We start from the raw sequence: 24,036 nt of genomic DNA on the forward strand, positions 1-24,036 counted from the left end.
TGTGGTGAAAAATTATGCTAATACCTCATTGATCATGCCATAAGCACCTGTTTATTAAAATCAGGATGACAAATCACATTTTTTTCAACATTATTGTTGCAAGCTAAAATAAATTTTAATTCTCCTATTTTAAGGAACATGTGATTAGGATTATCCAGTTCCACATTGTTGTACATTTAAAAAGTTGCTTAATACAATTTATTTTAAGAGTATTATTTAGTGTATACATAAAAAAAATCCCACATTTTCATAGGTATTCATAATGACTGATTTTAAAAAAATGTAATGTGTTTTATTTTAGCAGCTGGTCTATATCTTTAAAGGTATTTATCTACGTATCGTGAGAAAGAAGCATACGTAATCCGAGAAATGCCTTCTGCTTTAGTTATTAAAGTTCTGCCTTTCAGAGAAAGACGCCTCAATTGCGTTCTTTGTGGGGTTTTTTGAAATATAATTGTTGTAAAATTTATTATACCCTTAGTTTTTTATCTTCGGCATTCTATCCCCAAATATGTAACTGCATCTATGATCGGAATGTTGGAAATCGCGAATGTGGCACAGTCTTTCAATCAATTCACGCTTTACGTTCAAATGTAAACCTGAAGCCTCAGAGACAGAGTGGATGATTTCAAGAGCAAGGGTGACCTCTGACGAGTTTTTTAAAGTGTACCAGTGGTAATAAATAACTACATTACCCAAAATGCATCACGGGCGAAGGACGCGTCTCAGGGACGCCCACAGAATGCCGTAACTACGTCGATTAAACGCGTCGGCTGTCAGGGGGTAAAGTCAAGATGGCGTCAGCATCGTCTGAAGCTGCGGGAAATCCTGACACCGAACTGGAGGAGTTGTTGGAAAGTATGTTTGTAATTAATGTTTGTGTTTAATATTTACTGTTGGATGGGAGCACGAGCTTCGTTAAATTATGTTAGTTAGCGGTCGAAGCGAATAGGCCCAAAAACGACGCAGTCAGCCAGCTATACCGTGACATATTCTCAAGCAGGCAGATTTAGTTGCCAAGGTCCAAAGGCGAACCAGCTAGATTTATTTCCCTGTGCAATAGCTAACATGTTTGTTTGTTCGTTTTTCGTAATACTCTTGGCAGTGGTGGGATGTTGTTGCAGTCTGTCGCAGCATGTCCGCTATCAGTCCCTGTGGATGCTTCGCGCAAGCAGTTTGGAGCCAAGTAGTTAGCTGTATCATCTCGCGCAGAACGTAAAAAATTCCGCACCTCCCACAGAACGTGGGTGATGTTATGTTTCCGCGTTACTGTGTAAGCGAATAGTCTCCCTCCAATATGTGTGCAGCGCAGTAGCATTACAGTATAGTAAATTCAGCATCATTAGTATTTTTTGTTGTTGTCATCCCTGTTGAAACTCGCTTTCATCCCTGTAACAGGTGCACTGGATGACTTTGACAAGACGAACAATGCCCCACCACCCCCAAGCACGGACACCCCAACCAGTTCCGCCAGCGAGAAGGTGCGTTTCGCTCGTCTTCCTCTCCCGCAAGTCCCACCTCGGGTTTACCATCCCTCTAAACGGCCCCGATTCGGTCTGTGACTTACTGTCTGTAGTCGCGCCCCCCCCCCCCCCGTTGCTGTCTCCAGCAGTGTGTCAGTGCCTCTTTGTCTGTGCCCAGCAGCCGCCTTTGCTGGAGGACAGTAAGTTCTTCGAGTCGCTCTTCGAGGGGGAGATGTGTAACCAGGCCCGGGACGAATGGGAGAAAGCTATGACTGAACTGGCGCAGGAGGAGCCAGAGCTCCTGCAGCACTTCCACAAGCTGTCGGAGGCGGCGGGGAAAGTGGGTAAGGGAGTGAGAGTGGGCGAACGTGCACGCATCGGCACATGTGGCGTCTGCCTGTAAGTGTGTGTGTGTGCATGTGTGCGCATGTATGAGTGTGTGTCTGTGTGTATGTGAGTGAGTGCGTGCATGTGTGTGTATGTGAGTGCGTGCATGTGTGTGTATGTGAGTGCGTGCGTGCATGTGTGTGTATGTGAGTGCGTGCATGTGTGTGCACGTGCATCTCTCTGTATGTGAGTTTGCAAGTGTGTGTGTGCGCGTGTCTGCGCACGTGTATATGTGTGAGTGCATGTGTATGTGTGAGAACGTGTGTGAGTTTGCATGAGCGTGCATGTGTGCACATGCGTTACTCTGTATGTGAGTGTATGTTGCATTCAAGACTTTGGCTGAGTTCATCACCGTTAATATTTTAATGTATGTATTCTATACTAAACAGGAACCGATGTGGCTTCCCAGCAAGAATTCACTTCCTGTTTGAAAGAAACTCTCAGTGGATTGGCTAAAAATGCTGACAACCTACAGGTAGATCCGCCCCCTTCCTATTGCAGAGGGCATTCTTTTATTTTCGTAGTCATGGTAATAATTACACATTTTGTAATCTTAAACATTTTAAAGGTACTCCGTTTCATGAACTGGCTCAATAACCTATTGAGTGGGATTTGACATTCTTAAATATTGCCGTTTCAGTTGTGCACACAAATCAACATACCGGTGTAGGTGACGGATGTGAAAAAATATTTCTTAGGGTGGAATCTGAAGAAATGTGGTTTTAAAAAAGAACTGAATGAGCATGTTCATGTTCATTGACTGTGGGAGTCGTCCCCTCTTGTGGAAAAACGTGATTGCTCAAAAGAAGAACGGAAATGCACAGGCATGCGGTAATACAGACGGACGCATGGGAAAAGCAGAAGAAGAAAACGTATCGACATTACGATAGATGTGGTCTTCTTTTTTTGGCGATCAGTCGCTGGGAGCTGGGAGCATGTGTAATGAGTTATAGATTTGCCCGAGAGATGGGATTTGAACCCGGGCCCTGTCACTCTTCCAAAGGCTCCAAAGACAAAACGGGTTACCATTCAGCCAAAGGAAAAATCACCCCTAGCTAAGGGCGATGTCATTACTTTGAACATGAGGGTAGCTCCGCCAGAGTGTTGTCACGGTAACCGGCTACGACTGCCTTCACTTTTACTGCACCTGGCTGTGCTTGCTGGCTAGCTGGCCGAGCTACGCCCGCTACACCCGCGCCTTGGCAACTGTGCTGTGTCTGAGGGAGGGACAGTACTGCATAAGCTGCAGACCTAACTCATCCTTTCTCCTCCTTTCTCCACCCCCCTGTATCAGAGCTCAGGATTGGCTGGTGAGGACCTGGCCAAGACCCTAGAAGGGCTGGGGTTGGATGACAACGGAGAAGGGGCTGGGGACGATGGGAACATCCTACCCATAATGCAGTCCATTATGCAGAACCTTCTGTCTAAAGAAGTCCTGTACCCTTCACTCAAAGAGATCACGGACAAGGTTTGTGTTTTTGTGTGAGAGTGTGTGTTTCTGTGTGTCTGTGTGTACACGTACATTTGTGGGCATGTGTGCAATATTGTTGTTAACTTGTTTGCTCTTACAAATTTCCACTTTATTTATCGAGCCAGGCGGATGCGCATTAATTTAGAACGGTCATTGGATTGGCGTGTACAGAAAAATAATACATACGTCACAGCCAGTCAAAATTTGTTGGTGCGCATTGCACAACATTAGTGAGTTATGAATAAAATTCTTTGTATCATATGTCACACTGACTGTTTATTGGTCAAGCATTAAGACAGATGTGAGTTATGCATGCATAAATATTCTATACAATAAATGGTTAGTCTAAAAATAGATTCTTCCCCATGTTAGGGACCGATTTTGAATTGAGCACATTATGCGATCACTCGATCTGTGAAATAATTGAAAATCTCCATGCCTAGTATGTATGTGAGCGCTCAAACGTGTGCATGCATGTACATGTTTTTTTTCGTTTTAGTGTATTTGTGTGTGCATGCATATGCATTTTTATGTTGATTTTTGTGTGTGTGCATGCTTGTGTAAATTTGCATGTTTTTGTCTATGTGTGTGTGATTTGGGCAAGTGCTGTGCACTGTGCCCCGACTTCAAAAGTCACCTGCCTCCTCTCTGTCATTTGTGATGCAGTACCCTGATTGGCTGAGCTGCAATCGTCAGTCCCTCCCCCCTGACCAGTACCATCGCTATGAGCAGCAGCATAAGATCATGGGAGAGATCTGCAGCCAGTTTGAGAGAGAGGGGGAGGGCGGACGGGATGGAGGTCAGAGCAACTTCGACAGCATCCTGGAGCTCATGCAGCAGGTATGAGAGTGGAGGGAGAAGGACGTGATTTAAATGTTTTATCCTTTAAGGTGTAAGATCACAAATATGTGGCTGAAGTATTCTTGAACTGAACGTCCTAATGCTGATGTAACAATCCTTGCTGGTAATTGAAAGCAAAGGAGTTCTAGAACACTGACTTGGAATGTTGGGGAAAAAAAAAACGTTCCAAAAAACCTTGTCTTCAAAGGGTTAAGGGGCTGATAAATGTGAATTAATGGGTTGTGCTGCGTATGACTGCAAGTCCCACAAGACTGAACAAATCATTTGAGAGCAGTTATGACACAAAAGGGTTGATGTATGGGTATTATTAAGGTGGGAAGGAAGGAATGAAAGAAGGGTACCGCTGATGTATTTAAATGACAATGACAGATCACAAAGAGTCATGCTGTAGGCTACATAAATGTGTGATAACGTGAACAAGTGGCCTGTCGCGATAAAAACGATAACGGAGCTAAATGAAAGCTAAATGAAAGTAGGCAATGACAGTAAATCAACCATTAAGCAAAATTGCATTTTACGTATCAAATTACATTTAATACCACTAAAATGTTAAGCACATGATGGAATTACAGTTTAAACAGGCTAAATTGTTACAATGTGCTGTTTAAGGATTGGGGGGTTTCAAGATAATTTTGCTTCTGTTCCTTGTTTCACAGCTGCAGGATTTGGGACAGCCCCCAAAAGAGCTGGCAGGAGAAGCGGTGAGTGGATGTCAGTCACCCAGTCAGTCAGTCAGTCAGTCAGCCAGTTAGACAGTTAATCTGTGATCTAAATCCCTCCCCCTCTCTTTTCGTCCTCAGCCTCCCGGCATGAACTTTGACCTGGAGTCTCTGAATCTCCCGGGACCCTCTGGGGCAGGAGCAGCGGAGCAGTGCCTGATCATGTGATTCCCCAAAATGGCCCAGTCGGATACAAGCGAGTTTCGGGGAGACGCGTTCCGGCTGGAGATCGAGTGACATCATCGCGGGGCCTGTGATGAAACCCCGCCCTACCCCCCATCGCCCCCCCCCTCCCCAAGTGGACTCCGGCCTCGGATTTGGCCAGAGAAACGATGCAGGACTTTCCCCAGGCCACCACCAGTTTCTATTAAACAATACTGTTTATATACATATATCAGATTTTTAGACATGATTTACAAAAGTCAACCGTGGCGTTTAAGGCTGGGGCAAGGCGGTGTTTGGGGTGGGGTTGTGTGGGAGGAACGGTAGTGTGTTATGACGGGCGAGGTGCTCTCTGCTCCACGATAAACCTTGGATGATGGTGGTTCTGATACAACTGTCGCTGCTGTGGACGTGTGCTTGAGTGAAGGTGTGTGTGAAGGTGTAGAGTGAGAGAGCCTGTGGTGCAGTGCGTGTGTGTGTATGTGTGCGTGTGTGTGCGTGAGAGGGCGATGCACAGGTACACCGGTGATGGCTTCCGTTAAGAGCTCATATATCTGGTTTTTAAAATAAAATAACTTCTAACCCACTGACCCACCCCTTCAGTGCTGATTCTGAACATATCCTCTGTAAATATTAAATATAATGTTAAATCTGTTCAAATAAAATGGGTGAACACTATTAGTGACTGGTACTGTGGTAATGCGGTGTCTTGTAGCCTTGTTGCAGAGCAATGAAACTCACGACACACAAATCCATCGCATTCAGAAAGTCAAAGTGTGTTTGTGTACCAATGTGATAGTTTTTGTGATTCACTGTCTTGAGTTTGGATGTTTCTGTGATGCTCTCTCATAACCGGCCCATTACACCCGACTTTGCAAGAGTTCAAACCTCAAGAACTGCATAAGAACTGGTACAGCTTCTCCAAATTGTTTTTGCTAAGAGCAGTTTTCTGGTTACGATGCAGTTATGTGGTATAAGAGCTTAAACATGATGATTAGACCCATGTTAAATTGATTGTAATGGGCCTACATTTGACCATTTAGGATGTATAAATTAGATGGACAGAAGAAATTCAGAATTTTTTAAAACTGGAACTGTGACAGCCTTTTTGGGTTGTGACTAATCTGAGCAGGTATCTCATGCTACGCCATGGCTGGCCATGCCTCGTATCTATACAGCACAGCGCGTTTGACTACTTTAACGGTTTCCCACGGAAGTAACTGTGATGGCCACAAACCGTCACCACTTACACAAGCTCTGTGTCTGACCCAGAGACTGTAAAAAATAGGTCTGACCTAATATAAACATGGAGAATTCATACACGTGAGCAGAACCTTATATTGTCTCACAATGAAGCCCCAAACATGGGTTAGAAAAACTTTATTTTTCTGCTTCAGGTTAATTTAAAATTTCCTGCTAATTACGTATTGTTTCAACTGCGGGAAGCAGGAATTCCAAAAGAGATTTATGGCAACAGAACCACAGTTTTGTGTGTGTGTGTGCTAAACACGCAATGGGCTTGGATTTGAAACTACTGGCTGTCACACGGTGTTCAAAGCCCCTCAACAATACCCAGTCCGTCGGCAATGAGAGAAGCCTGTCAGTATTTACGTCAACACTGTCAACACAATTTTCCTCGATATGCTAACACATATCCTTTGACCATTAAGTAACCTAAGCTGCAACTACAATCGAGAGCATACAATTTTTACAACTATACTCTCGTTTATACCAAGTACTGTTTATATTTTTTAAAGTGCCTGACATTGATTGTTAAAAGTTGAGTCTGCAACTTGCCAAGGGGTCTACGGACTCGTTTAAATAGTAGAAATATCCAAAATGGATGCATTTCACGAATGCAATAAAATGTTGGTAAATGTGAAGGGGAGGCGGTGTACACAATATGTATCGGATGGTGATGTATCCGTCTACCGCTTGTGTTTTATATATAATCGTTTACAACAACAGGAATTACCAAGTTTTGCAGAGGTAAACAAAATGTAGGAAAGTCATCACTTTCCCATCTCAACATGGCTACCAGAATATACGTCATCTTCCATGACCGTAGTACGATGGAGATATCGTAGTCTTCTTTGGGGCTAAAGAAGTTCCTGTTAATATTAGAGATGTGTTGGAGTGCGGAATTTATAAAGTTCCGGTGGAGGAGCGCATCTAATAAATCGGTGAATCTTTGCTTCCAGCGTGGACGTTTTTTGTCAATCCAAACTTTATTGTTCCCAGACAGGAAGTTGTTGTACTGCGGAGTGGGTGACGTGTCGGGGATACTGGCCCAGGAAGTGCCGTGGCAGTGGAGGTGCTGCCGCGTCAAGCTACGAACTGAGGGGAATAAAAAGGCCTTCTTTTAAGAAAAACATCGCAAAACGAAACTGTAACATTTTTTTTAAAAACAATAACGTGTTAGGAGACCAGCGTTATAGTACATCTTTTCATTGGCTGGGGACAATGTTGACTAAATTTGAGACGAAGTCGGCCCGAGTCAAAGGTAACGTAAAACATCATTCCTGTCTTGCTGCTTCGCTAAAGTTATTATATAACATTCTGTACTATTTAAAATAACTATTATGGACTGTTCGTTGTATTTGAATTACGTTTTGTGCACGACGGACGTCAGTTGAGCTTGCTGTGATTCTGTGTATGTATATACTTAATTTTTGCTAACGTTAGATAGCTATACTTTGTTTTTGGCTTAGCCTGCCGTGTGAAATTCCTTAGGTACTCTAATGCAGACAGCCAGGCGCATCAGTTGAGAAGAAATTGTTTGTCTTGGTGACAAGTACTGCCTAATTTTTTGTCAAAAATACGATATTTGTTTTTTTGTTGCTGTTGCTGGCAGGACAGAATGAATGGTATTGTGGGATATTTTACCTCCTGTAAGCTGAATGGTCAGAGAAAAATGTAAATGGTAAATTGACTGCATTTATATAGCGCTTTTATCCAAAGCGCTTTACAATTGATGCCTCTCAATGTTTGTAATTTATTTTGATTAGATTAATTCTAATGGTGACCATGGAAAAATAGGCTACAATTTTGAATATGGGTAAGGCTCTCTCTTCTCTCTGTCTCTTTCTCTCACTCATTCTTCCACTCCCTACCTAACTCAGGCTTGAGTTTCCACCCCAAACGGCCCTGGATTCTGGCCAGTCTTCACAATGGAGTCATCCAGCTGTGGGACTACCGCATGTGCACCCTGATCGACAAGTTTGATGAACACGATGGTAATGCACGCACACACGGTCACATTGCTTACTCACACACACACACATTGATCTGATGTACATTGGATGTGATGTGTGTCAACGTATTGTGTGATGGTGTTTGGGATGTGATGTGTGTTGGTGTGATGGTGTTTTGGATGTGATAAGGTTTTGGATGTGATGTGTGTTGATGTATGTCGTGTTGATGCGATGGTGTTTTGAATGTGATGTATTTTGGATGTGATGTGTGTTGGTGTGGTGGTCTTTTGGTTGTGATAGGGTTTTGGATGTGATGTGTGTTGGTGAAATGGTGTTTTAGATGTGATGGTGTTTTTCAGGCCCAGTTCGCGGGATTGATTTTCATAAGCAGCAGCCTCTGTTTGTTTCTGGAGGTGACGACTACAAGATCAAGGTGAGACGTCACTGTACATAGTGCACTGCAAGCACTCCTGTGTTTAAGCTATAGGTGTGTTACCTGTGTTTAAGCTACAGGTGTGTCCCGTGTGTAAGCTACAGGTGTGTCCCCTGTGTGTAAGCTACAGGTGTGTGTCCTGTGTGTAAGCTACAGGTGTGTGTCCTGTGTGTAAGCTACAGGTGTGTGTCCTGTGTGTTTAAGGTACCGGCGTGTGTGTTCTGTGTGTGGGGTACCAGTGTGTGTGTTCTGTGTGTGGGGTACCGGTGTGTGTGTTCTGTGTGTGAGCTACAGGTGTATTTTCTCCCTCCTCTCAGGTGTGGAACTACAAACTGCGGCGTTGCCTCTTCACTCTGCTGGGTCACCTGGACTACATCCGCACCACTTTCTTCCACCATGTGAGTCCCGCCCCATTCTCCTGTCACTCTACTTTAAGCCCTGCACCTTTTTACTGACATTCATTCCAACTGTCACCTGGTCCCTAGACTGCTGCATATACATTTCCATAAAGCTGGAGGTTTTCACTCTGTCTTACCCCCTGTCTCTCTCTCTCTCTCCTCCCCCTGTCTCTCTGCCACTCTCTCTCTCTCCTCCCTTTCTCCCTCCTTCTCGTGTCTCTGTATCTGTCTTTTTCAGGAGTACCCCTGGATCTTGAGTGCGTCTGATGATCAGACCATCCGTATCTGGAACTGGCAGTCCAGAACCTGCGTGTGGTGAGTGAGGGTGGGAGGAGGAGGTGGTGGGGGGGCTAATTTCAGTTTTTGCAAGCCATTTGTGTACTGTAGCTTGGTTAAGGTGCGTGCTTGTTAACGCTGTGTTTGCCTCTCCCTCCCTCAGCGTCCTGACGGGACACAACCACTACGTGATGTGTGCCCAGTTCCACCCCTCTGAAGACCTGGTGGTGTCGGCCAGTCTGGACCAGACCGTGCGGGTGTGGGATATCTCTGGTGAGGGCGTGTGGGACTGGGGGGGGCCTGGGTGGGGGGGGGGGAATGACTGGGGAGACGGGCGGGGTGGGGTGGGGCGGCACAGGGGGCTGGAGGGAGTGCGGGTGGATCTGAGGAATCCCCTGCACCCCCTCTTCTGTAGAGTCTGGTTCTGTATGGTGGGCACGACTCTACTCTGTACTCCTGGAAACCTGGAGAGGGAGAAATGGAGGGAATGTTCAGATATTACAGAGTGGAGATAGTACCAGTGTTACACAGTGTAGATCTAGGCAGTGTTACACAGGTAGTGTAGATCTGGCAGTGTTACACTGGTAGAGTGAGAGTAGATATTACCAGTGTTACACAGTGTGAATATTGCTAGTGTTAGACGGTTAGAGTGTAGATCTTTCACAGTTAGATGTAACGCAGGTAGAGTGAGTGTAGATATTACCAGTGTTGCGCAGTTAGTGTAGATCTGGCAGTGTTACACAGGTGATGTAGATCTGGCAGTCTTACACGGGTAGATGTTGCACAGGTAGAGAGGTGTTAGTGAGGGTGGAGGCCGTGAGGTGCAGAACCATTGGGATCTGCAGAAGGTTTCTGGGAGATGGAGTTTTGTGTGTTTTTGCATGTTCTAACTCCTTGCTCCTGGCTTTGACCATCTGTCTGTCAGTTCCACCTCTGCTAACCAGTCGCTAAGTCTGAGAACTCCAAAAGCATCCATTTCAATTCTGCATGTTTCTTAATACAGAACGCAACGGTCTGTATATTCACTGACACTGCATGCACATGCACACACTCACACACACAAATTTCAAGTATTTATTTGAGACTGTAGTTAAACTTGCAACAAAGAGCCTTGGCCCTTATAACCACTGGATGCCCTTGGGGCTCACTGTTGTATGTTTAACAGTGGTCACATGCAAACGTGCACACTCACATTTTAATTCCTTAAGAATTAAAGACTTCTCACAGTTAAACATGCAACAAAGGTCCCCAAGTGTGTTCAGTGTCAGGGATGGCTTGGACCTTGATGTCAGTGTGCATTATGTTCACTGATCAGTGTCTCTGGCATTATATTCATAGGTTGACTTCCCTCACCATTATCAGAAACCCTCTTACATGCTGATCAGCAATTAATATCCCCAACCTCTTGCAGAGATTATGAATTAATTTTTCTATCACACACTAACTAAAAATGAATATCTCTAACGTTCATCACTTAATCAGTAATCGATTTTCCTCACGCCCATTCTGATCAGTAGGCCTGAGCTCACAGGAGGCCATGTGTGGTAACAGCAGGGTAGAGACGTCTAATGCCAACATGAGCTCCCCGAAAATACTCATCACTGTCTCTTAGCCTAGGAATGGGCCAAACACTGCTTTCACTCAGGACTTGAATGGGCTGTCCCGAATACTTACCCCTGTCACATAGTGCACACATGGACTCTTCCAAATACTCACCCCCCTCGGTTTAGCGCACACATGGACTCTTCCAAATACTCACCCCTGTCACGTAGCACACGCATGAACTCTCCCAAATACTCCCCCCCCCGCCCCCAACTTAGCGCAGATGGACTCTTCCAAATACTCACCCCCCTTGGCTTAGCAAACACATGGACTGTCCCAAATACTCACCCCCCCCTCCCCCCCTCAGTTTATCACATGCATGGACTCTTCCAAATACTCACCCCTGTGACCTAGCACACGCATGGTCTCTTCCAAATACTCATTCCTGTCTCTCAGTCCCCCATCAGAACTGGTCACTCCCCCTACCCCCGCCCACCCCCACCCCACCCAGCCATCCCGCCATCCCCCCATCCCCCACCCCACTTCCTCCCTGTTCCCATGCTCCTCTAGTGACATCCTCACCTGCACACAGGTTGCCGAGCGCTTGGTGTGCACACTGTGCTTGGGCTGGGCGATATATCACAACAACAATTACCAAACGCAGTAACAGTCATGACCACCGTGTGGCGTATTAGCTTTCTTTTCAGTTACACCTGAAGCGGTTAGTAAATAATCAAACTAAAGAGGCTGTGTGAAATGCGAGAAAGAAAATGTGACCCCTGTTATGTGCTAGCGTGTTGATAAGACAGCGAATCAGCAGCAAGGTCGTACAGCTTCCATGTGATCATGTGATGTGTTTTTGCCAGTCACATGGAAGCTGCAAGGCCTTGCTGCTTATTGGCTGCCTTATGATCTTCCAGTGGTTAACAGTGGTGATGTTTTTTCTGATGTGTTTCACACAGCCTATGAAGCGTGGTTGTTTACTGGCACATCAGGTATAATTAAAGAGGAAATGATGAAAAGAAGGGTAATCCGCCACACGGTGGCGACTCCACACGTTGCTGCACTTGATGATCGTCGTTGTGGTGTATCGCCCAGCTCTACGCCGTCCTGACGCGCGGGTGCACACCCTGTTCTCTCTCTGATTGTGTCACGAGTGCGATTCTGATTTCTGTGTCCTGATCACCCACACTTCCTGTGACCCAATCATTCGCCGACTTCCTGTGACCCGATCATTCGCCGACTTCCTGTGACCCGATCATTCACCGACTTCCTGTGACCCGATCACTCGGTGACTTCCTGTAACCTGATCACACTTCCTGTACCCTGATCACACTGTGACTTCCTGTGCCTTGATCATTCAATGATTTCCTGTAATCGGATCATTTGGTGTTCCTGTGACCCGATAACTCGGTGACTTCCTGTAACTTGACCATCCTACTGCGAGTGTGTGTGATAGGTATGAGTGGGGATGAGGTGAATGAGGCTGATGTCTGGATTCAGGTCAGGAGCAAGAAGTGAACATTGTGTGTGTGTGTGATTTCAGAATATATTCCTTTCTGACCAAGTGGACTTTGTGTAATGTGTTTGGTTCCCTCTCTGCTGAACGTGTGTATGTGTAACATGTATTTGGTTCCCCCTCTGCTGAACGTGTGTATGTGTAACGTGTATCTGGTTCCCCCTCTGCTGCTCATGTGTATGTGTAACGTGTATTAGGTTCCCCCTCTGCAGCTTGTGTGTATGTGTAACGTGTATTAGGTTCCCCCTCTGCTGAACGTGTGTATGTGTAACGTGTATTTGGTTCCCCCTCTGCGGTGTGCTGGTGACTCTTGGTTTCAGGTTTGCGGAAGAAAAACCTGTCCCCGGGCACCATGGAAACGGAAGTGCGGGGAATCTCGGGAGTGGACTTGTTTGGGGCTTCGGACGCCGTGGTGAAGCACGTGCTGGAGGTGAGAGAGAGAGAGAGAGACGCGCTGGGGAGGATAACTCTGAGTTTTTCTCCTACTGAAATAATCATTACCTAACTGGGGGATGGTGAGGCGGTAATGCTGGGTGAAAGGCGAAAACAGCGGGTGGTGACCCCCCCGTGTGACTCCCCCCTCCCCCCCTCAGGGTCACGACCGCGGGGTGAACTGGGCCGCCTTCCATCCCAGCATGCCTCTCATCGTGTCTGGAGCCGACGACCGACAGGTCAAGATCTGGAGGATGAACGGTGAGTCTGCACTCTCAGCCAACCATCTCTCTGCTCTCTGAGCCAATCATCTCTCTGCTCTCAGCTCTCTCAGCCAATCATCTCTCTGCACTCTCGACCAATCATCTTTCTCTCTCTGCACTCTCAGTCAATCATCTCTCTCTCTCTCTGCTCTCGCCACTCTCAGCCAATCATCTCTCTCTGCACACTCGACCAGTCATCTTTCCCTCTCTGCTCTCTCAGCCAATCATTTGTCTCTGCACTCTCGACCAATCGTCTCTTCCTGACGGGCTGAATTTTAGACTGCCTGTGTGGTGTTCAGGGTTTTCAGCTGGCTTTGATCCAGGGACCCCCACTCAGGCTGGAAGGCATCGTGGGGAGCCCCATCATAAGTTAAAAATGATTATATATTTTTTTTAATTCCCAAAACTACATGCAGTTATTGGATAGGAAGTCTGGCCTGGGGACCCTGTGCGGTACGTTCAGGGAGTCCCAGGGGTTCGTGGACCCCCTGTTTAAAACCCTGGGTTTAGTGTCCTCTCCCACCCTGACGTCTGGTTTTATTTCTCTCTCCCTCCCTCTCTCTCTCCCCCTCTCTGTCTGTAGAGTCCAAGGCGTGGGAGCTGGACACCTGTAGGGGGCACTACAACAACGTGTCCTGCGCCGTGTTCCACCCGCGCCAGGAGCTGATCCTGTCCAACTCGGAGGACAAGAGCATCCGCGTGTGGGACATGTCCAAACGCACAGGGGTTCAGACCTTCCGCCGCGACCACGACCGCTTCTGGGTGCTGGGGGCGCACCCCAACCTCAACCTGTTTGCTGCAGGTACCACACCTGGGAAGGCGGCTCAGCGTGTCCCCGTGTGCTGCAGTTAGCCGCACGCACACACGGGCTATCCTGTCTGCCTGTCTGTACCTCCACCCCCCCCCCCCATCCCTCCCTCTCATTCATTCACCCCTCAACATTTCAAGTTTGAATGTTTTGCTTTGGCAGTCTTTTTAAAACATTAAGAGAAAGAAGATACTCGGGGGTTGATACTACTGCTTATTGGTGAAAGAAAGCGGCTTAGTTCTGAATGGAAGCTGGCTGTTGAATATAGATGTTTTAAATAAATCACTCTCTCTCTCTCCCCTCCACTCTCCTCTCCTCCCCCCTCCTCCTCCCTCTCCCCCCCCTCCCCCCTCCCCTCCCTTCCCCCTACCCCCTCCCCCTCTCCCCCCTCCCCCTCTCCCCTCCTCCTTCCCCCCCCCCCCCCTCCCCCCCCCCCCCGGGCATGACAGTGGCATGCTGGTGTTTAAGCTGGAGCGCGAGCGCCCGGCCTACGCTGTCTACGGGAACATGCTCTACTACGTCAAAGAGCGCTTCCTGCGCCAGCTCGACTTCCACAGCAGCAAGGACACGGCCGTCATGCAGCTGCGCAGGTGTGTGTGTGTGTGTGTCTGGATGTGTGTGTGGGTACATTTGTGTGTGTGTGTGTGTGTGGGTACATTTGTGTGTGTGGGGGCGGGGGGGGGTGAGTGAGTGTGTGTGTGTGCGTCTGCATGTGTGTATGTGTCAGGAGTGAGTTGTAGGGTGTTAGGGTTAGAGGGTGTTAAAGATGTGTGTTTTGTCTTCTAGCGGATCTAAATTCCCAGTGTTCAGCATGTCTTACAACCCAGCAGAGAATGCAGTCCTGCTCTGCACTGTAAGTCTTTCCCACACACACACACACACACACACACACTCTCATATTCACGTACGAGAATGTGCACATTGCTCTTGGTTCATGCAGTATCTGTGTGCTGTAACGCGTCTTCTCCTGCAGAGGGCGACAAACCTGGAGAACAGCACCTATGACCTCTATACAATCCCCCGAGACAGCGACTCCCAGAATCCTGATGGTAATTCTCTCTCTCTTTCTCTCTCTCTCTCTCTGTCCCCTGCCCTCCATATTGCAGTTTGAAAGTCAGTTTAAAGTCCTGTATTTATGTTTGAATGTATGGGTAAAGCCTTCCTACTCCACGCCCTAACCCTAGTTGTGAAGGTGTGCTCTCTCTGCTGCTGGTCTGAGCTCACGGTCGTGGTCTGTCTCTGCAGCTCCTGAAGGAAAGCGCTCCTCCGGTCTGACTGCCGTCTGGGTCGCAAGGAACCGCTTCGCTGTGCTGGACCGCATGCACTCTGTACGTGTGTGTGTGTCAGTGTGCGTGTGTATTTGTGTGTATGTGTTCCTGTGTGTGTGCAGTGTGTGTGTGTGTGTGCGTGTGCTGTGTGCAGTGGTGGTGTGTTTTGTGTGTGTCAGTGTGCCTGTGTGTGTGTCAGTGTGTGTATTTGTGTACGTGTGTGTGTGTGTGTGTGTGTGTCAGTGTGTGTGTGCCTGTGTGTGTGTCAGTGTGTGTGTATTTGTGTATGTCTGTGTGTGTGTGAGCATGTATGCATATTAAACCTTCATTTGACTAGTAAGTCACATTGCGATTGAAACCTATTCTACAAGTGAGACCTAGCCAAAGTGTATTTGCGCGTGTGTGTATTTGCGCGTATGTGCGCGTCATATAAATTTACGGATCGTGCTCGTGGTGACGGTGAGGGTGATGATGGCGGTTCTTCCTCTCCAGCTGCTGATTAAAAACCTGAAGAACGAGATCGTGAAGAAGGTGTCGGTGCCGAGCTGCGAGGAGATCTTCTACGCCGGGACGGGCTCCCTGCTGCTGCGGGACGCCGACGGGGTCACGCTCTTCGACGTGCAGCAGAAGCGCTCCCTCGCCACCGTCAAAATCTCCAAGGTCAAATACGTGGTGTGGTCCTCCGACACCAGCCACGTGGCCCTGCTGGCCAAACACGGTACTGCAGCCCAGCGCGCGTGTCTGATCCTGTCAATTTAAATGTCTGTCTATTTGTGTTTGTCTCTTCTATCTGTCTCTCTATCTTTCTGTCTGTGTGTGTGTCATTGTGTGTCTGATCCTGTCTGTTTAACTGTGTGTGTGTGTGTCTCTGTCTGTCTGTGCTTGTGTGTGTGTGCGTCTGTCTGTGTGTCTGTCTGCCTCTCTGTGCCTGTTTGTCTGTCTCTTGTGTGTGTGTGTGTGTGTGTGTGTGTGTCTGTCTCTTCTGTCTATCTGCCTGTCTGTGTGTGTGTGTCGGAGTGTAGCACAGTGTAGCACAGACAGTCGGAGTGTAGCACAGTGGGTAAGGAACTGGGCTTGTAACCGAAAGGTCGCAGGTTCGATTCCCCGGTAGGACACTGCCGTTGTACCCTTGAGCAAGGTACTTAACCGTAATTTCTTCAGTGTATATCCAGCTGTATAAATGGATACAATGTAAAAATGCTATGTAAAAGTTGTGTAAGTCGCTCTGGATAAGAGCGTCTGCTAAATGCCTGTAATGTAATGTAATGTGTGTGTGTGTCTGCCTGCATGCATGTGCGCACGTGTGTGTGTGTATGTGAGATACTGTACTCTCCTACATCTCTCCCTCACTGAGTCTATCACCCCCTCTGCAGCCATCATGATCTGCAACAGGAAGTTGGAGAGTCTGTGCAACATCCACGAGAACATCCGGGTCAAGAGTGGGGCCTGGGACGAGAGCGGAGTCTTCATCTACACCACCTCCAACCACATCAAATACGCCCTCACCTCTGGGTAAATATCTACACGTCCAACCACATCAAATACACCCTCACCTCCGGGTAAATATCTACACCACCTCCAACCACATCAAATACGCCCTCACCTCCGGGTAAATATCTACACCACCTCCAACCACATCAAATACGCCCTCACCTCCGGGTAAATATCTACACCACCTCCAACCACATCAAATACGCCCTCACCTCCGGGTAAATATCTACACCACCTCCAACCACATCAAATACGCCCTCACCTCCGGGTAAATATCTACACCACCTCCAACCACATCAAATATGCCCTCACCTCCGGGTAAATATCTACACCACCTCCAACCACATCAAATATGCCCTCACCTCCGGGTAAATATCTACACCACCTCCAACCACATCAAATATGCCCTCACCTCCGGGTAAATATCTACACCACCTCCAACCACATCAAATACGCCCTCACCTCCTGGTAAATATCTACACCACATCCAACCACATCAAATACGCCCTCAACTCCGGGTAAATATCTACACCACATCCAACCACATCAAATATGCCCTCACCTCCGGGTAAATATCTACACCACATCCAACCATGACCAAGTTCTCCCCCCAAGCAGAGCTCATGGTTTAATCCTGTAGCCCCCCTCCTGTTGAGCTCTTGGTGTAACTCTTTGCCCACCCTCGCGCAGAGATCATGGTATAATCCGGACACTGGACCTGCCCATCTACGTGACGCGGGTTCGGGGGAACAGTGTGTACTGCCTGGACCGAGAGTGCCGTCCACGCGTGCTGACGATCGACCCCACGGAGTACCGCTTCAAACTGGCCCTGGTCAACCGCAAGTACGAGGAGGTGAGGCCCCCCCGTGAGCTCGGTCTGCCCCCCCCAAACCCCGGGTGTGTGAGCGACCTCTGACCTCTGACCCGTGACCTCCGACCCTGCCCTCCAGGTGCTGCACATGGTGCGAAACGCCAAGCTGGTGGGCCAGTCCATCATCGCCTACCTGCAGAAGAAGGGCTACCCCGAGGTGGCACTGCACTTCGTCAAAGATGAGAAGACCCGCTTCAGCCTGGCTCTGGAGTGCGGCAACATCGAGGTGTGTGTGTGTGTGTGTGTGTCTGTATCGAGGTGTGTGTGTGTCTGCATCGAGGTGTGTGTGTGTGTGTCTGCATCAAGCCGTGTGTGTGTCTGCATCGAGGTGTGTGTGTGTGTCTGCATCGAGGTGTGTGTGTGTGTGTCTGCATCAAGCCGTGTGTGTGTCTGCATCGAGGTGTGTGTGTGTGTCTGCATCAAGCTGTGTGTGTGTGTGTGTGTGTGTGTGTGTGGTTTTTATACTTACAGGGTCAGTGTAACATAATGATTAGGTAACTGGGATTGTAACTCTAAGGCTATAGATTTGATTCTCAAGTGAGGCACTGCTGTTGTTGCAAGATGCTTACCCTGAATCCATTCAGTAAATATCCTGCTGCATCAATGGATTGTATGTGAAGAACATAATCTGTGCATAGGATGTGTATTTGTGTGTTAAATGGCTGAAGTGTAAATGTGAGCGTGAAGTGTCCTCTTTGCCTGTAGGTGGCGCTGGAGGCAGCAAAGGCCCTGGATGAGAGAGGCTGCTGGGAGCGGCTGGGAGAGGCTGCACTGCTGCAGGGTCACCACCAGGTGGTGGAGATGTGCTACCAGAGAACCAAGAACTTTGACAAACTCACCTTCCTGTACCTCATCACCGGCAACCTGGCCAAGCTGCGCAAGATGATGAAAATAGGTGTGTATATGTGTGTATCTGTTTGCTGAGTGCGTGTGTGTGTCTGTCTGCTGTGCGTGTGTGTGTGCGTGCGTGTCTGTGTGCGTGTGTACCTGTCTGCTGTGCGTGTGTGTGTATCTGTGCCTGTGTGTGTATCTGTGCCTGTCTGCTGTGTGTGTGTGTGTCTGTCTGCCTGCTGTGTGTGTGTATCTGTGCTGTGTGTGTGTGTATCTGTCTGCTGTGTGTGCGCGTGCATGCGTGTCTGTGTGCGTGTGTACCTGTCTGCTGTGTGCGTGTGTGTTTGTAACGGCAGTGTGTGTGTCTGTGTGTGTAACAGCAGTGTGTCTGTGTGTAACAGCAGTGTGTGCGTGTGTGTGCGCGTGTTTGTAACGGCAGTGTGTGTGTGTTTGTAACGGCAGTGTGTGTGTGTGTAACAGCAGTGTGTGTGTGTCTGTGTGTGTAACAGCAGTGTGTGTGTGTGTGTGTAACGGCAGTGTGTGCGTGTTTGTAACAGCAGTGTGTGTGTGTGTAACGGCAGTGTGTGTGTCTGTGTGTGTAACGGCAGTGTGTGCGTTTTGCAGCGGAGATCAGGAAGGATATGAGCGGGCACTATCAGGGTGCTCTGTACCTGGGGGACGTCAGCGAGAGAGTCCGAATTCTCAAGAGCTGCGGCCAGAGTGAGCATCTCTCCTCGCTCCCTGTCTTTCATCCCTCTCTTCCTTCATCCCTTTATCCTTTTCTCTCCTCCCTCTCCATCCCTCCTCCCACTTTTCCATCTCTCTTCTTTTGACCCGACCTCTGCTTCATCCCCTTACTGCTGCCCCATCCCCGCTGTATAATTACTTATCCAGAGCGACTTACAATAAAGGATAAACTAGTGCATTTGCGTGATTAAAAAAAAAAAAAACAATAGTGGCAGTGGCCAATAGCATCCCCAGACCAGCGAGTAAAGCTGCAACACCACTACAGCACTAGTGCAAGGTTACCGCGGTAACCTTGTACCAATTCTAAATGCATATAACGTACGTCTATAACCATTTCCAAGAACAGGAAAGTAAAAACCATTTCAAATGTGGTCTTCCTGGAAACCATAGATATCCTGCAGCTTTAGTGCAAGAGTTAGGAATGCCAGTAGCCTTGCCACGTCTACAGTAACCCCGCCCCCTCTGAAGTGTGTGTGTCTGTGTGCGCCGCGCAGAGTCCCTGGCGTATCTGACTGCTGCCACTCACGGGATGGACGAAGAGGCGGAGGCCCTGAAGGAGACCTTCGACCCCGAGAAAGAGACGGTGAGTCGGATCGCTGCGCCGGCGGCACGCCCCGCGCAATTGGTCGGACCGCGTGGCTCATTTGCGTGACCGCTGCTCTTCGTCAGGTGCCGGACATCGACCCCGACGCCCAGCTGCTGCAGCCGCCGCCTCCCATCAACCCCCTGGACACGAACTGGCCCCTGCTCACCGTGTCCAAGGGCTTCTTCGAGGGAGCCATAGCTGCGAAGGGTGAGACTCACACCCCCTAACCCCGCCCCCCCCCCCCCCCATCTCTCTAAACCCCGCCTCTTTCCCATAATCCCTAATCCCACCCCTGTCAGCTATCAGGGCAAGCTGTGTAACTGCAGAGTCTGTGTGCAGGTAAAGCTGCAGGTGTGTAACCAGGTGTGTTCGTGTGCAGGTAAAGCTGCAGGTGTGTCTGTGTGCAGGTAAAGCTGCAGGTGTGTAACCAGGTGTGTCTGTGTGCAGGTAAAGCTGCAGGTGTGTAACCAGGTGTGTCTGTGTGCAGGTAAAGCTGCAGGTGTGTAACCAGGTGTGTTCGTGTGCAGGTAAAGCCGGGCAGATGGCTGCAGATTTGGACATGGACGCTCCTGGAGGGGAGGGCTGGGGGGAGGATGCTGAGCTGCAACTGGACGAGGGTGAGTCCATGTGTCTGTCCGTTGGTCCGCTGGTCTCCGTCTGTCCGTCTGATCCACAGAGCACAATATTCTCTGTATCCTGTGATTCTGATGTCACTTTCTGTCTCTCTCTCTCTCCCACTCTCTCATACTCTCTCACTCTCTCTCAGACGGGTTCATGGATGCGCAGGATGGAGTGGTGGATGAAGGAGGCAAAGAGGAGGGAGGAGGCTGGGAGGTTGAGGAGGACTTGGACCTGCCTCCAGAGCTGGTGAGAGATGCATATTCATAACTCCTTTAATAATTAATATGACAAGGCATGCAGGATTCTGCATCTCAGAATCACTGGGGTAGTAGTTACTCATAAATTCCATTCGGGTAATATTTAATGAGGCCAACCCACCTCATCTGTCAGTCTTATACGTTCCCCCTCCTCTCCACCAATAGGAGCTGCCAGCTGGTGGTGGAGGCGGAGCTGAAGATGGCTTCTTCGTTCCGCCCACAAAGGGAATAAGTCCCGCCCAGATGTGGTGCAACAACTCACAGCTGGTTGTGGATCACATCCTGGCTGGATCATTCGAGACGGCAATGAGGGTAATCACAAGTTGTGTGTATGCACACACACGCATACACACACACACACACACACTGACATACTCACTTTCTCTCACAGGCACAGTGGGCGTTATAACAGGTGTGTGTGTGTGTGGTGCAGCTCCTGCACGATCAGGTGGGAGTGGTGCAGTTTGGCGCGTACAAGCCGCTGTTCCTGCAGACCTTCTCCAGGGGGCGCACCTGCTACCTGGGCCTGCCCTCCCTGCCCTGCCTGCGCGGCCACCCGCAGCGGAACTGGAAGGAGGGCGGGGCCAAGCAGGGCCTGCCCGCCGTGGGGCTCCGCCTCTCCGACCTCATCGCCCGCCTGCAGCAGTGCTACCAGCTGACCACCGCCGGGCGCTTCGAGGACGCCGTGGAGCGCTTCCGCGCCATCCTGCTCTCCGTGCCGCTGCTCGTCGTCGACAACAAGCAGGAGATCGCCGAGGTGAGCGCGGCGACGGCGGTGGAGCTCCTGTCTCCTCTCCTCCTGTCTCCTCTGCTCCTGTCCTCCTGTCTCCTCTGCTCCTGTCCCCTCTCCTCCTGTCTCCTCTCCTCCTGTCCCTTCTCCTCCTGTCTCCTCTGCTCCTGTCCTCCTGTCTCCTCTGCTCCTGTCCTCCTGTCCCCTCTCCTCCTGTCCCCTCTCCTCCTGTCTCCTCTCCTCCTGTCCCCTCTCCTCCTGTCCCCTCTCCTCCTGTCCTCCTGTCCCCTCTGCTCCTGTCCGCCTGTCTCCTCTGCTCCTGTCCCCTCTCCTCCTGTCCTCCTGTCTCCTCTGCTCCTGTCCTCCTGTCTCCTCTCCTCCTGTCCCCTCTGCTCCTGTCCTCCTGTCTCCTCTGCTCCTGTCCGCCCGTCTCCTCTGCTCCTGTCCCCTCTCCTCCTGTCCTCCTGTCCTCCTGTCTCCTCTCCTGTCCCCTCTGAGGTTGTGGTTGGGTAACTGGAGTATAAGAGGAGCGCTGCAGTAGAGTGCAGAATATCCGCTGTCAGCACCATGCCACGTCCCTTTTTCTCCATATGTATGTTCAGTATGTTCAATTTTCTAATCTGGCTGACCTATCTCCGCCAATAGTTGTATTTCCAGTGAAAGGCATGTTCTGAATTTCTGCTTGTTCTTGGTGGTATATCGCTATGCATTGTGGAACTTGACCTCTGCCTTGGTTGGACCACGTAGCTGTCTTGTCTGGATGACATCTTTGGCTCGGGTGGATGATGTCACTGTCTCATGTTAATGATGTCACTGTGCTGGTTGTTTCCAGGCCCAGCAGCTGATAACGATCTGCAGGGAGTATATTGTGGGTCTCACCATGGAAACAGAAAGGAAGAAACTGCCCAAGGACACTCTGGAACAGCAGAAGAGACTGTGTGAGGTACACATCTCTCTTTTTTTTTGCCTCTTTACTTTTTCTTTTCTCCTTCACTTTCTCTCCCTCTAAGTCAAAATCAGCTTTTAACAGCCATGTACAATACTCCAGAAACAGAGTTGATGCTTTTCTGATTGCAGTTCGCTCTGTGCTCTGAACCGGGCAAATGTTTGTGCTCTGATGTGTGCTTTTAAGAAAACAGACAGTCAGGGAGTGTTTGTGCTGTGAAACCAGATGATCAGTGTCTGTGTTCTCTGTGCTCCAAAAGAGTCAGTGTGTGTTCTCTGCCCTGATACAGACAGTAAGTGTGTGTGCGTGTGTGTGCCTGTTCTCTCTGCTCAGATGGCGGCCTACTTCACGCACTGCAGCCTGCAGCCGGTGCACATGGTGCTGGTGCTGCGCACGGCGCTCAACCTCTTCTTCAAGCTGCGCAACTTCAAAACCGCCGCCGGCTTCGCCCGACGCCTTCTGGAGCTGGGGCCCAAGCCCGAGGTGGCACAGCAGGTAACGCAGCGGAAAACAAGGAACGCAGCGGAAATACCGCTAAAACCTTTTCCCCCTTATTCCATTCAGTCCTGTCCTCCCTTCACATCCGCTCCCCTCTCTCTCTCCCTCTCCCCTTCTCGCTCTCTCTCTCCCAGACACGAAAAATTCTGGCAGCGTGCGAGAAGACTCCAACCGATGCCCACCAGCTGAACTACGACCCCCACAATCCCTTTGACCTGTGCGCCGCCTCCTTCACCCCCCTGTACCGCGGCCGGCCGGTAGAGAAGTGCCCTCTGTCAGGGGCCTGCTACTGCCCCACCTACAAAGGCCAGGTGTGCCGCGTCACCCAGGTGAGTGCCCAGCCGTCCGTTACACTCCTGTCCCGTAGCAACAAGACTTCCATTACACACCCGTAGCATAGCGACCAGACTTTTGTTACACACTGGATAGCATGTGGCCTCGCAAGACCAACTTATTTTGCTCTCTTTGTCCTCTCTCTCTCTCTCTCTCCTCTCTCTCTCTCTCCCTCCCCCCAGGTCACGGAGATTGGGAAGGATGTGATTGGCCTGCGTGTCAGCCCTCTCCAGTTCCGTTAGTGAGGAGAGCGAGCAGAGGACCAGGAAGGAGGAAGTTATGGAAAATTACAAACGTACTCCTGTATCTCTTGTAGAATCTAACATAACGAAATGTTCCCGGCTGGAACTTTGACCCATTTCCAGTCATCCGGTGTCTCTCTTTCCCACAATGCCTCTCTTCGCTCCTGTGTAAATGTACGACCACCTGTTGAATCTGTTTAAAATGCCTTTGCTAATTGATGTACCTGCAGCACTCGCTTTCCCTGTATTACTGCTGAGAAATTAAATAAAAGCTTCACTGTCCTAGCTCTCATGTCTCCAGTGCATTTCACGGGGCTTGTTCTAGCCCACCATCCACCATTCATCCCTGTGGGGATTAAATTGTCCCTAAAACCAGAATATCAAGATCAAGATCTTATCCTCTGCAATCTAAATTGCTTACTTTCATTTATTCTGGTTAAGTATCTTGCTGAAGAGTACAAGGGCAGTGCACACCTGGGAATCAAACTTAACTTGTCCTTACAAGCATTACACCTTTGCTATATTTATTTTCGGGGGACTGACACTAGATTTAAAAGAGTTGGTATGTGGGGCGATCGTCGACGGGGCATTCCCTCGCAACTTGCGGTTTGTTCACGACGAACGGGATCGTGCGAGTTTCATGAGGAAACGAGAACGGGTTTAAAAAAAAACGCACACACTTCCGAC

General features: G+C 49.2%; 2 protein-coding genes across 2 annotated transcripts; both read left to right on the plus strand.

The window, feature by feature from the left end:
* Positions 1–716: 716 nt before the first annotated feature.
* Positions 717–5,741, plus strand: pex19 (peroxisomal biogenesis factor 19). Its single transcript, XM_064345984.1, has 8 exons — positions 717–858; positions 1,399–1,481; positions 1,645–1,807; positions 2,240–2,325; positions 3,145–3,318; positions 3,988–4,161; positions 4,839–4,883; positions 4,983–5,741. Exons 1-8 carry the CDS (start codon positions 795–797, stop codon positions 5,067–5,069), a joined length of 876 nt encoding a protein of 291 aa, XP_064202054.1. The 5' UTR covers positions 717–794; the 3' UTR covers positions 5,070–5,741.
* A 1,578-nt stretch (positions 5,742–7,319) lies between these two features.
* copa (COPI coat complex subunit alpha) lies at positions 7,320–23,634 on the plus strand. The gene is made up of 29 exons (XM_064345981.1): positions 7,320–7,566; positions 8,186–8,299; positions 8,617–8,690; positions 9,008–9,088; positions 9,327–9,403; positions 9,528–9,637; positions 12,746–12,855; positions 13,019–13,118; positions 13,704–13,921; positions 14,367–14,518; positions 14,715–14,781; positions 14,902–14,977; positions 15,174–15,256; positions 15,689–15,914; positions 16,570–16,708; positions 17,378–17,540; positions 17,638–17,784; positions 18,264–18,453; positions 19,014–19,109; positions 19,631–19,719; positions 19,806–19,929; positions 20,250–20,339; positions 20,489–20,589; positions 20,766–20,912; positions 21,034–21,357; positions 22,163–22,273; positions 22,610–22,771; positions 22,909–23,103; positions 23,290–23,634. Exons 1-29 carry the CDS (start codon positions 7,527–7,529, stop codon positions 23,347–23,349), a joined length of 3,666 nt encoding a protein of 1,221 aa, XP_064202051.1. The 5' UTR covers positions 7,320–7,526; the 3' UTR covers positions 23,350–23,634.
* Positions 23,635–24,036: the final 402 nt, after the last annotated feature.

The sequence above is a fragment of the Anguilla rostrata genome, chromosome 8 (genome assembly GCF_018555375.3).
Source record: "Anguilla rostrata isolate EN2019 chromosome 8, ASM1855537v3, whole genome shotgun sequence".
In the NCBI taxonomy this organism is placed as follows: domain Eukaryota; kingdom Metazoa; phylum Chordata; class Actinopteri; order Anguilliformes; family Anguillidae; genus Anguilla; species Anguilla rostrata.

What these genes read in the sequence shown, in the direction of transcription:
- pex19 (XM_064345984.1), top strand. Translation starts at nt 795, where the DNA reads ATGGCGTCAGCATCGTCTGAAGCTGCGGGAAATCCTGACACCGAACTG. An exon ending in TCAAAGAGATCACGGACAAG is followed by an intron (nt 3,319 to 3,987) that starts GTTTGTGTTTTT and finishes TTTGTGATGCAG; the next exon opens with TACCCTGATTGGCTGAGCTG. An exon ending in TCCTGGAGCTCATGCAGCAG is followed by an intron (nt 4,162 to 4,838) that starts GTATGAGAGTGG and finishes CTTGTTTCACAG; the next exon opens with CTGCAGGATTTGGGACAGCC.
- copa (XM_064345981.1), top strand. Translation starts at nt 7,527, where the DNA reads ATGTTGACTAAATTTGAGACGAAGTCGGCCCGAGTCAAAG. An exon ending in TCGACCCCGAGAAAGAGACG is followed by an intron (nt 19,720 to 19,805) that starts GTGAGTCGGATC and finishes GCTCTTCGTCAG; the next exon opens with GTGCCGGACATCGACCCCGA. An exon ending in CATTCGAGACGGCAATGAGG is followed by an intron (nt 20,913 to 21,033) that starts GTAATCACAAGT and finishes TGTGTGGTGCAG; the next exon opens with CTCCTGCACGATCAGGTGGG.